This window comes from Arvicanthis niloticus, chromosome 22, assembly GCF_011762505.2.
Source record: "Arvicanthis niloticus isolate mArvNil1 chromosome 22, mArvNil1.pat.X, whole genome shotgun sequence".
In the NCBI taxonomy this organism is placed as follows: Eukaryota; Metazoa; Chordata; class Mammalia; order Rodentia; family Muridae; genus Arvicanthis; species Arvicanthis niloticus.
This window is the reverse complement of record NC_133429.1, coordinates 26115407-26127773: the sequence shown is the minus strand read 5'-3', so window position 1 is coordinate 26127773 and position 12367 is coordinate 26115407. Positions and strand designations below refer to the sequence as shown.

At 35.1% G+C, this 12367-nt stretch overlaps 1 protein-coding gene across 6 annotated transcripts in view; it reads left to right on the top strand.

Moving 5' to 3' along the window:
- Lrriq1 (leucine rich repeats and IQ motif containing 1) overlaps positions 1 to 12367 on the top strand; it is a 192531-nt gene that overhangs the window by 82907 nt on the left and 97257 nt on the right. For all 6 annotated transcript variants that reach the window (XM_076920108.1, XM_076920105.1, XM_076920109.1 and 3 more), the window contains exons 20-23: positions 594 to 715; positions 1236 to 1331; positions 1566 to 1648; positions 10102 to 10203. In XM_076920108.1, the coding sequence (XP_076776223.1) occupies positions 594 to 715; positions 1236 to 1331; positions 1566 to 1648; positions 10102 to 10203 (403 nt within the window). The remainder of the gene's footprint in view (positions 1 to 593; positions 716 to 1235; positions 1332 to 1565; positions 1649 to 10101; positions 10204 to 12367) is intronic.

Here is a 12367-nt window from a genome sequence, read left to right as displayed (position 1 = left end):
GCTGCGGTGATTAATAATACAATTTATTGGCTTGAAAAACATAATTACTTCTAGAAGCCTTTGACTTCCTCCTCATCCCCAGATGTAATTTTTCATGTAGCTTTTCTTTCATTTACTCTCTATTTTTTTCTTTACTTTGGATTTCTTTCAACGCTTTATTTCACAGTAGCCAGGACCAAAAAAATGATGTGTCTCAGCTGTGTATTTGGCAGCAGACTAAAATCACTAGCTGACAGTACTTTAAAAATGCAGAAATACACACAGAGAGGCGGCAGCTGAGGCTCCTCAGCCAGAGGTCAAGGGACCACAGTATCTGTTATTTATTTGATAATCTTTGAAGGTTTTTGTTTTCTGAGATTTTTAAAGATCTTTGCAATCCATCATTTTGTATATGTGAGCTATACCAAAAAGCATACTATTTACCATGTAAGAAAAGACTGTATAGGCATGTTCTAGAAATTTCATTTTATTATCATTTTAATTTTGTAATGAGTTTCCCTTTTAAGCCTGCTCAGGCTGCCCTAAGTGAAGTACCAATACAGATGCTGGCATTGTTCCATTTCCTTTACGTTTGTGTGTGCTTTTAACATAAGAACTCTCAGACTTTGAGGCATGATGGAACTTCAACTACTGTACCGGCTCGTCCAGCCCAAGCATGGCTATGCATTGAGAAGGAAAATGTGTTGTCGACAGAGGACACACAGTTAAGCAGCAGGTAAGCGAAGTCACTCATTTCCACTTAGGAATCCACTTAGGAATGTCAAAGACAAAAGTACACATTCTTTATGGAAGTAGAATGACTATAAAATTGATGTGCATTGATTTAGAAGATGGAGAACATGCAATGTTAAAATATGAAAATTCTAGTGTTAAAAAAATGTGGGTTAGATGCATTGAAACAATGCAAAACTTACATTTAGGTGAAATAATGCAATCATTGTTCAACCGGATGCTCACGGCCTGACAGGTACAGAGAGGGACTCGAATAAAAGTCCCAGGACCACAGTCCTTTCAGTAAAAGGATTGAAATATGTCCTGTGTAATTGAAATGTAAACATTTTAAATTAATGGCAGACTTTTATTACTTTTCAAGATAAAGCTTCTCTGTAGCTTAAATAGACTTTATTTCCAAGTTGCAGACAATAACAGCTTGTAGTTTTTAAAAGAAGTGATACACTTCTGTTGATTCTGTGAAACAAAACAAAACAAAACAAAACATGCATTTCTGTTGGCAGATCAGAAAGCGGAACTTTATCCTGGACACCTGAGTCAAAAACAAGTAGAAAGAGTTTACTACGATCTGAAAAAGAAGAAAAAATTTCAGAAGAATGGTAAGTCTTCTATTTTCCACTGAAGAAATTAAGAATTTGAAGGACTATAGAATATCCGTTCCAGATATTTTTGGGGATTCAAGAAGTCATTAGTCTTTACTAAACTTAACTTTGAAATGAGTTAATAATTGAGATTACAAATTTATTGCATGTGATATAGTTTGAACATGTACATTTAGATGTATGTTTATGTCTAAATATACTTTAGATATTTTCAACATATCTTTTTAATAGGGGCTTTAAGGATATCTCTACAGCTCAGCAAATGCTAAAGAGAGCAAAGAAAATGAAATCAAAGAAATTAAGGAAAAAATTAGGTAAGTAATGTCCTTTGAGCAGCAGCTGTATGTGATATTGACTATAAAATTTTTAAATCATGTTGTATATGTTATATTTAATATGAAAAGAAATTAATGCAAGGAAATTAAATCTACGACAATAACTACAAAATCCTCAATTTTCAAAGAAAATTACACTATCACACCTAATGAAATATTTTGCCATTTTATTTTTTAAAATATTCCCTTTTTTTTTTTACATACATGGGCATTGACTTTTCCGTGTGCTGTGCACTCTGTCAACTGTGTTATAATTTGTCTCTGAGCTGGTACATCATGGAATGTTGATTCAAAAACCATCCACTCTGTGTGCTCATTCCTTTGTGCACTCCTAAACTGCCTGGCTAGTCAGTAAACTGAACACCTCCGTTTAATGGATTTTAGTTGTAGATATTCATACATGAAAAGAAATTGATTTCTCTCATGACTTTGAAGAATTTGGTAAAAATAGGAAGGCATCATTTATTTTTAACCATTTGTGATGGTATTCTGTCTTTCTTTGGTCACTCCTTATTTTTATATCCATGCCAAATGCAGAGATATCAGGCAAGAAATAGCAAACGGTTATGATTTAATATTTTTTCAAAATTTCAAAATTATCTATATGTTGCATTGACCTTCAATCTTTGAATCTCATGAGTTCATGAGCTTAATATAAGGCACCTGATTCTGCTAATGTGCAGTTTTGCTACAAATAATCAAGAAAAACTTGTAGCTCAGAAATCACTTGTTTTTTATGCTCATTAAATCCTGAGCTACATACATATATAAATGTGAATTAAATGTGAATTAAAATGTGAATTAATACATAAAATACATTTCATATCAGTCAGTAGCCATTGATAAATTTAGGTAACTTATTTTTAGTGTTTTAAACATATAATTTTTCTATCTTGGTGTGATAGTAGTTATTTGAATTTCTATGCTGCATCCTTTTGTAATAACTGTAATTTTCTATACTATTTGTCAGATATAAAACATTGAACATTTAAACATTTGTAAATGAATTTAAGTAAGTACATTTTCCCCTCTTATCTATGCCTGCTGTCCACTCATTTTGTAAATCCCTATGAAGGGTATCTGCTGTGAACCAAACCATTTTATGGCTACTTCAGTGAAATAGTAACTGAAAACCCAGAGAGTTTTGAAGCTCAGTCAGAGTATGTGGAATACAATGCAATAAATAAGGTTGTTCAATAAACTTCTTTATTCTTTTGGTTTGTTTTTCTATCCTTTGACATGAATTTTAAAAGGAGCTGTTTTAAGAATAATACAAAAATATACAAAACTCCTGAGCCAAGTTCAAAGGCAAAATAGGTTGTGGACTGATCCAGTCAAACTTCCACATCTATTTTTGCTAGGTTTTCTTTAAAAAGAAATAACACCATGTTTGCAGTCGTCTGCCATGGTAAGAACCAAGAAAATGTTTTTGTCAGTAGAATGTTTATATCATTTTGCCACTGGGAATGTCTTTCTTCCTGCCGTTATCATCAAAACCTTATTTAAGGAAAGTTTGACAAATCAGCATATTAAATATGTCTCAGCAAAGGATTCACGGGGCAATATTAACATAGTTGTAACTTTTCTTCTTGCTGTTTTACTTGTTTTGAGTTTGTGGTCACACCTAGATATAATTAAGTATAAAATGCTTCTTTTTATCAGTCACAAGGGGGCATGATAGGGTCAAAAATGAGAAGGGAATACCCACAGTGAAACACGTAACTCTGTTTTTACTTCGTCTTTTGGCAGTGCGGAATAAGCATGAAGTGTTAGGTAAAGTCATAGGTGACAATTCTGGGATTTTAAATGGAGATCTTCAACTGACTGCAAAATCCCAATAGACACTTTACCACGGAGGACAATTTTAAAACTCTTTGTCACGTTTGTTGCATTTAAAAAAAAACATTAATATATTAAAGACACAAAATCAATTTGACTTTAAAATATGAATGCCTAAATACAGAATTTAATGATGAGCCTTTCATGCTTGTCCTTGCTTTCCTCTGTACTCTCCTGGTGCTAAGCAAATCAGTTGGAATAAGATAAGGTGAAAAAAAATGAGAAGAAAAAAAAAAAAAAGAAGAAGAAAACCGAAGAGAACCCCTTGAATGGCTTTATTTATATTATATTATATTTTATTTTATTTATCTTCTATTAAGTTCCTGGCACGTACACTATTTTCATCTCGGAGTAAATTATTTAATGATAATTTACTCAGATTGTGATGGGATTTATTTTAGAGATTAAAATTTAATCAGTTGTTGTCTTTCCAGTTTTCATAATTCAACTGGTGATGGATGTGTCATTAATTTACTTGAACATGACCACGATTTAAATTTTTAGCCGCTAATGTTCTAAAACAATGTTTAAATATTTACTTAAATATCCACATTCTGCTAAACCTGAAAATGTTAACTTGGAGAGTTTAAATATTAACGGTGATACTAAGCAAATCTTATACGGAAAGTTTGCCAACGTGAAAATTTGAAGCCATGAGAGGGCAGCATTGTCCATAAAAGTGCTGTAAGATTCGCTGGTTCTGTTGGCCGAGAGCAGCAGCATGGGCATCAGAGCCAGGATGTGTTAATCAAAGCTGTGATCCTCAAGGAAGCATAGCATACACATAAAGTAAGGGAGCATTAAATACTGGTCATGGCAAGACAGGAGAGAGTACTTCAGATTTCCTGTTTGTATGTTTTATATACGGTTTTTAGCCAAGGAATATGATTCAAAAATATTTATTTAATGTGAAAATAAAAACATGGCAGGGGCAGAAAATCCACCGATTGGAGACAGTAGTGGGCGATGGCGTAAATTGCTAAGAGAGGGAAAAAAAACTGCCAAAGAAGCTGATTAATCACGAAGCACAACTGAGGAGCAGCAATAGGAGCAAAGCCTGTGGACAGCGGTTAGGGAAGCCCAGTCCTGATGAAATCTGTTGGTATAAATCAGGCCATCTGCTTTAAAAGGCAGCAGGACCCAGTGTCCTGCTTGGCTGAGATTACAGACCTCTGAAGCAGGCCTGGTTTCTTTCATCTTACTTCTTTGTTACAAAATGTTATCTGCATAGAAAAAGATAAAGAGAAGCTGGAGAAGGAAGAATGAGAAGAAGGTGGATGAATTGCTTAATGGCCTTGACAGGAAGTCTAAAATTTTGTGTTATCATGGTTTGCTTAGCTGATGTTTGGATCTGGTTCGTTGTTGTTTTACCTAGTAAGTAATTTCCCCTTTTGTGATTGACATCAGGTAGAAACAGTAGTGACTAGTCCTGTTTTGTGTATTGTCTGTCGATCTGTCTGGTCTGCTGCCCTCCACACAAAAGATATTTCAGAATTTGGTGACCAGAATTGGAGTTATCAGACACTGAGGGACGTTTAAGATTCAGGGCTGCCATGAAGAACACCATATGTAAGGCGAGAAGCCCAAGTCTATTGAAAACATGCAGGGTCAATAACCTGAGGGTAGAGAGCATATTTGGAAGTAAGACTAGATGAGCAGGCTGGGGAAAGGGAGTGGGTGGCTGGTTTTGATGCCTCGCACTTCTTAGAAACGCTAAGTGGAGGGATTTGGGTGCATAGAAACTGGCAAAAAGTAAGGATAGAAAGTGTAGAATGCAGATATAATAGATGTTTCTCTGTATATATTGAAGTTATACGTGTTGAATTTAAGCTTTTGTAAATAAAAAAGGATGAAAAACAGGTTAATATTTTTGAAGGAAGGGTGACACAGGATCAAAATGATTCATCAGCTCTTTTAATTCCTGAAAGTATCAAGTACATGATTCTTGTTCAGTAAATATTTGCTGGCGTTATTTTCAATAAAAATGGCTTAAGCCATTTTTGTATTATTAAATCATATCCTAGAATTAAGGAATGCAGAATATTTTAACACACTCATTTTTATGCAATTTAAGGAGATCGCAATTTGTGGGAAAGGAGCTTCCAAAATAATAATATCGCTAATGAATTTTTAAATGAGAAGGATCAAGAATGATCAATATTGAGAAAACCTCAGCAAAATGAGATTTACTTAAGATTTATTTTATTTACCTGAATAAAACTTCTAGAAATAATAAGAATTTCCGTCAAATACTACTCTGTTGTGTTTCCAAAAACAATAATAGAATGCATTCTGAATTGTAAAGCAGTTGAGTCTCTCTACCTGTTTCACATTAAATTCCCAGAATCCCCTAACATATCTGGCACCCGATTTAACATTAAAGGTATGCATAAACATTGAAAATTATATATTTATGGCTTTGTGGGTCTTTAGTAAATTGCAGATTTATATTTGGGAAGTTAAATTTAAATGAGTACTTGTATATGCAAACAAATGTTGGTGCTAATGTGGTGTAAGAAGCCAGGGTCCACCCCAAGCCAAACTTAGCAGTGTTTTTTATGTGGTGCTGGTCTTAGAGACATGATGGATACAAGAGAGTCTGGATTTTCACACCATGGTCTCATGCTAAGAACATGACAAAGGAGTGTGAAACCCTGAAAAGAAAAAAAAAGACCCTTGTGTGAATGTATTCGAGTGAATCCTAGACTTCACTGGATGCTCTAAGATGTTGGCCGTGGAATACCTGCCAAGAAGGGCTGTATATAGGGAATACAGGCATCCAAAGACAGACACATGTTTTAGGAAGCAAAGCCGCAGGGAAAGATCCACTTAGCCCTTTGAAATGGAGGTACTGGACATCAGACATGAAGCCATAGGATTTGGTGTTTGCCTTTCTGCGATCCAGTCGTCCTTAAGTCTATTATTACTTTTGCTGTGTTACCATTCCTCCTTTTTGGAATGGTAATGTATATATTTCAGTTAAATGGGTTAAAAGGAATCCCATTATTTGTGACAGCATGAATGAATTTGAAGGAAATCAGTGTAAGTCAAACAATATGGTATAAACAAGACGAGGAGCATCTTGTGGCACAAATGTAGAGTCTAGTAATGTTGAACTTATGGTCATAGTATTACCATTATAATATATATATATATATATATATATATATATATATATATATATATTCACACACATATATTTCTGTGACATTGTATGATGAAAGTATGTGATTAGTGTTTTTATTTTTACAAAATGTTACAATTAAGAGGATTGCCTTGAGGTTTTGCAACCTCATAGGAAGAATAACATCAACCAACCAGATCCCCCCCCCCCCGAGCTCCCAGGGACTAAACCACCTACCAGCCAAAGAGTACACATGGGGAGACCCATGGCTCCAGCTGCACATGCAGCAGAGGATGGTCTTACCTGGCATCAATGAAAGAAGAGGTCCTTGGTCCTGTGAAGGCACAATTTCTCAGTATACGGGAACACCAGGGTGGTGAGGTGGGAGTGGATGAGTGGGTCGGTGGGGAGCAACCTCATAGAAGCAGGGGGAGGGGGGATGGGATAGGAGGTTTGCAGAGGGGAAACTGGGAAAGAGGATAACATTTAAAATGTAAATAAATAAAATATCCAATTAAAAAAAAAGAGACTGCCTTGAGTCAACAGAAGAGACTTTGAACTTTCAAACAGTGTTAGGACTGTAAATGCCTGTGAAAATACTTGAATTTATTATTTTCATTTTTCAGCTCTCTATCATTTTTATTGGTTATTTTATTTACTTACATTTCAAATGTTATCCTCCTTCCCAGTTTCCCCTCCGCAAACTCCCTATCCTAACCCCCTTTCCCCCTGCTTCTATGAAGGTGCTCCCCTACCAACCCACCTACTCTGACCTCACTGCCCTAGCATTCCCCTATCCTGGGCCATCAAGCCACCACAGGACCAAAGGCCTCCCCTCCCACTGATACCAGATAATGCAGTCCTCTGCTACATATGCAGTTGGAGCCATGGGTCCCTCCATGTGTACACTTTAGTTGGTGATTTAGTCTCTGGGAGCTCTGAGGTTCTGGTTGGTTTATATTGTTGTTCTTCCTATGGGGTTGCAAACCCCTTCAGCTCTTTCAGTCCTTATCCTAACTCTTCCATTGGGCTCCCCGTGCTCAGTCAGATGGTTGGCTGAAAACGTCCACATCTTTATTGGTCAGGCTCTGGACGAGCCTCTCAGGGATCAGCTATAACAGACTCAGGGTTTGGTGTCTGCAGATGGGATGGATTCCTAGGTGAGGCAGTCTCTGGATGGCCTTTCCTTCAGTTTCTGCTCTACTCTGTCCTGTATTTCCTTTAGACAATAGAAATTCTAGGTTAATATTTTGAGATGAGTGGATGGCCTCATCCATCAACTGGAGCTATGCGTAACCACTGGATATGGTCTCTACAGGTTCTATCTCCCCTTTGTTGGGTATTTCAGCTAATGTCATCCCCATAGGGTTCTTAGAACCTCTTGCTTCCCTGGCATTTGGGACTTTCTAGTGGCTAACCCTGGCTCCCCATCCCTCACTGCTATACATCTCTGTTTAAATTCCAGACCCTCTGTACTTCTCGACCCTGTCTCCTCCCACACCTGATTCATCTCCCACCTTTTCCCTCTTCCTCCTCTTTCTCCCAGATCCCTCCCTTCCTTTACCTCCTCTGATTATTTTGTTTCCCCTTCCAAGTAGGACTGAAGCATCCACACTTTGGTCTTCCTTCTTCTTGAGCATCATATGGTCTGTGATTTTTATTGTTGGGTATCCTCAGCATTCTGCCTATGGCCAGGGCATTGACTATAGTAGTTTGAAGTAGAAGTGTCCCCCATAATCTCAGGCATTTGAACACTTGCTTCCCAGTTGGTAACCCTATTTGGAGAGGTAGAGAATTCATGTCAGAGAAGAGGTTTTAAGATCCTCCTCTTTTAGTTTGCTCTCTCTGCTTTGTGCATTTGGTTCAAGGTGTGAGCTCCCAGCACCCTGTGACCATGGCTGCTGTTTGTGGCCATGACTCTACTCTGTACTAATGAACTTTTATCTTTCAGAAAGCATAAGCTAAAATAAACCCTGTCTTTCTTAAGTTGCTTTTGGTCTTGGTGTCTTATTACAACAATATAAAAATGGATTGCACAGTTGTTCAGCATGAGGCATCATTGTTTTATTCTCAAGAAGCCCTGAGTCCAGCCACCAGCAGTTCACAAAATTGGTCATATTTGTGCATGATTGAAATCCCTGCAGAAGGTAGAGGCAAGTAGGTTGACGTTAAAGGCTATCCAAAATGTTTGTGACCCCCATAGGCTGTATGAGACTGTCATTAAAAATATATAATAACTCCATTTTATGATATTTTGTGTGAGAAGAATGGCATTAATGTAGTGAATCAAAACGGAGCCTGTAATATACACCTGTGGAATTATACCTTCTCAAATTGACTTACACATCGTTTAAGGTATCACTAGCAATGTGATATCTTAATGTGAAGGCTTTTGCGACATGTGTTATGGCATGTCTGCACATTTATTATTGCTAATTCCTTGTGAATTTTTTGAAAAAACAAAAGACCTCCCAATGATCATAATATTTTAAGGTACAGATACCCCAGAAAGGAGCCAAGCATTGATTGATAATTTCAACATAGTGTTTATAAACAAAGAAATGAGCCTCGCTGGGGCTCAGTTACTGCTGGCAGACTACTGTGTTTTACCAGATTGCTCATCACAGAGCATCCTTCCAGAGATGATGTTCTTGCTCCTCCCAATGTGCAGTCAGAAACTTACTACTTTAGCATTAAACTATTAATGTGATTTGGTAATTATGATGTTTAAAATCTTGGCTTTTCTCTTTGATATATTTAATTCTACTATACTAGACATTATGCATTATGTACTATTTCCAAATAATATAAGGTAGTAAAAACAGATGTGTGTCATTTTCTGGTGCTTACATCTCAGTCTTTAAGCAAAATTTCTAAATAATGCAACACCAAATCCTATTTTCACATTCCATAAAACCATTTTTTATTAATAAGAAATTACATGGCCCTATATTCACAGTGACTCATTTTGTAATATGCTAGACTCATATTATTTCTAACCTTAAAATACAGAAATAATTCATATAAATTCTTTGTTACATAAATTAATTGGTTCAAAAGAGTAAATAACACTTTGCAAGTAGAATTTTTTTTTCTATTACCTGTTTTCTTACTGTCATGCTTCCATTTCTCATATGTGCTCTCTGTGTCATTTAGTGGGGATATATTGACTCTATCATCTTCCAATAAATAACATGACTCCCAAATAAGAAAGTGCCACCTGGAAGATGCATATACATTCTGTTTTTCACAGTATTATTACTATTTCTGTCATACTAAAGAAGAGCCATATGTTTGATTTTCTAGGATTATTTATATTATCAAATTTAAGTAGGCACCAGCTGTTTTACAGAGCTCCACAGAGTGTTTATAATGCAATATAAATGTATGTAGTAACAGCATAAAGAAAACATATGGTTGTGTTAGAGAAGGAGTAACCTAGAGGTGATCTTTTTATTTTTTCTTCTAGAACCTTCTGTGCGACTAGCATTATTCAAAAAAAACAAAAATAAAGTTTCTGTTACAAAGTCATCAAAGAAGACACAGTTCAGAAGAGACGATTACTTTGAAGGTAAGGATTAATGAAAGACACAGAAAGATAAAAGTCTGTAAGGATAGAAAAAAAGTGTTATTAAAATGTTTTCAGTCATAAGGCCTACAATGCACATAGGAAAGATGTATATTCTAACTAACTTTGAATAAGAATTAAATATATTCATCAAACTAAAACCCCTATTTACTATGCTAAAATACTAGTATTTTTTCTTTTGTGTGACCTAGATTTTAAATGCCCTTTATTTTTTGTATAAATAAGCCTATAATATTACAGCATCTGTTGTTTTAATATTTAATTTAAAAAAATTTACAGGTGCAAATTATATTAGCTTCAAATGATGAGATTTATCACATGCTAAAATGATATTCTAATATAGTTAGTATGTTCAAATTTCATTAAATAGTACAAATTATCCTCTATTATTTAAAATACATTCCCTCAAACTACACCAATCTGTTGATTAACAGGGAAGACAATACAGTCAACATATATATCCTATATAGTCAATAGTGAATGCTCTCTATGTTACTTTCAGAACTGAAAGCTTCCATCTTTATAGATGAGAGGTTACATTTCTGATTTCAGCATTCAAAATAATAAACTTGTATTATTAAACAGAACCACAAGATGACTTAACAGTTTCATATCTGTTTATAGGACTAACATCTTTACAGTTTATTCTACCTGTACTTTTCAATAATCACTTATAATGAGGGCAAAAGGCATATATCTTTGAATGGAAAGTAACTACTGTCTTCTGTATCTTTTGTGTAATAAATCTTAAAACAGACACATCACTAATACCCTGATTTACAAGGGGTTCACTGTGATTGCTTGTATTTCATTATGATTTATTATGATATGATTTATTATGATATAGAGAGACATTAAAATGATATGTCAGAAGATATGGCATCTGGAGTTTTCTTGAAAGATTTTAATGATAAACACATACTTAGACATGTAAAGCATGTGTGGTAGTTGTTTGAGTTGATTGCATGCATAGATTATGGCAATCGTATATGTATATGGTATGTGTATCCATCCATTCTATTGTTTTAATATTTACAATTTTTTCATGCTAAGAAAACTTCAACTTGTGCTCATTAAGGGTATCAACTCAATAGTGGGACTTGAAGGATAAATCACCAGTTAAGCATAGTGGCTGTCCTGGATTAAAGTCCCAGCATCTGCTTGGACACTTACAATTACCTGTAACTCAAGGCCTAGGATATTCAAAACTCTCTTCTGTCTGCTTTAAGCATCATGCACGCATGTGATATACAGACATATGTGCAAGCAAAAACATCTACATTCCTAAAATTAAAAAAATATAAAAACTTCAAATGTTAAGGAATATTTTAATAGAGTCAAATTATACTTCCTAAAGAAAAATAAACCTGAACTTTCAAACAGCATTCTTTTTCTTGTTATAATGTTAACTTTATAGTTCACTATTTTTAGGAGCAAATAATAGCAATTTGTGATGAGATTAGTATCGACTGCATAACCTTTCTCTGTTAAACAGAAACACCCTTACTATAGAAGAGAAATACTTAGAAGAAAGAGACATTTAATTTAGATGATTTGGATATTTAGAAAGAAAACTGTATCCAAAAATGTTCTACTGTATTCCCACCCATCATATTACATGTGAACAGTATGTTTTTCAAACTATGAACCAATATAAAATAGGCAAGGAAATATTCTTAATGGAGACAGGGAATGTTTGAAAGAGCGCTGAGTGTTTACATATAAGTTTAATCAGCAAAATTGATTTTGGTATTGGTTTTAGGGATTTTTTTACCTCCCTGTGAAATGTGTTTGTTTTGGTGTTTTATGTTTTTCGCAATCCAAAATATTTGGAACTTCCTTCAGTATTTTTAATGAGTATTATGTACATAGAGATTTCCTAACTAGTGGATAATAACTATTGTGGATATGTTAAGGCTTTTGATTTTAGGCATCAGCTTGACACCAATCTTTGTACATGAAAGACAATTTACAGTTAATATATTAACATTTGTCTTACTTGGTTAAGAAGCGTTGAAGATCAAATGCTTAATGTTGAGTTGAACCCCATATTGTCTGAAGTGCTGCTCTGAACTCAACCTGCCCCTAAGTATATGTTCAGTAAGGCAGAGGACAAAATTTAGCAGGCTGACCAACTGCAGCTTCC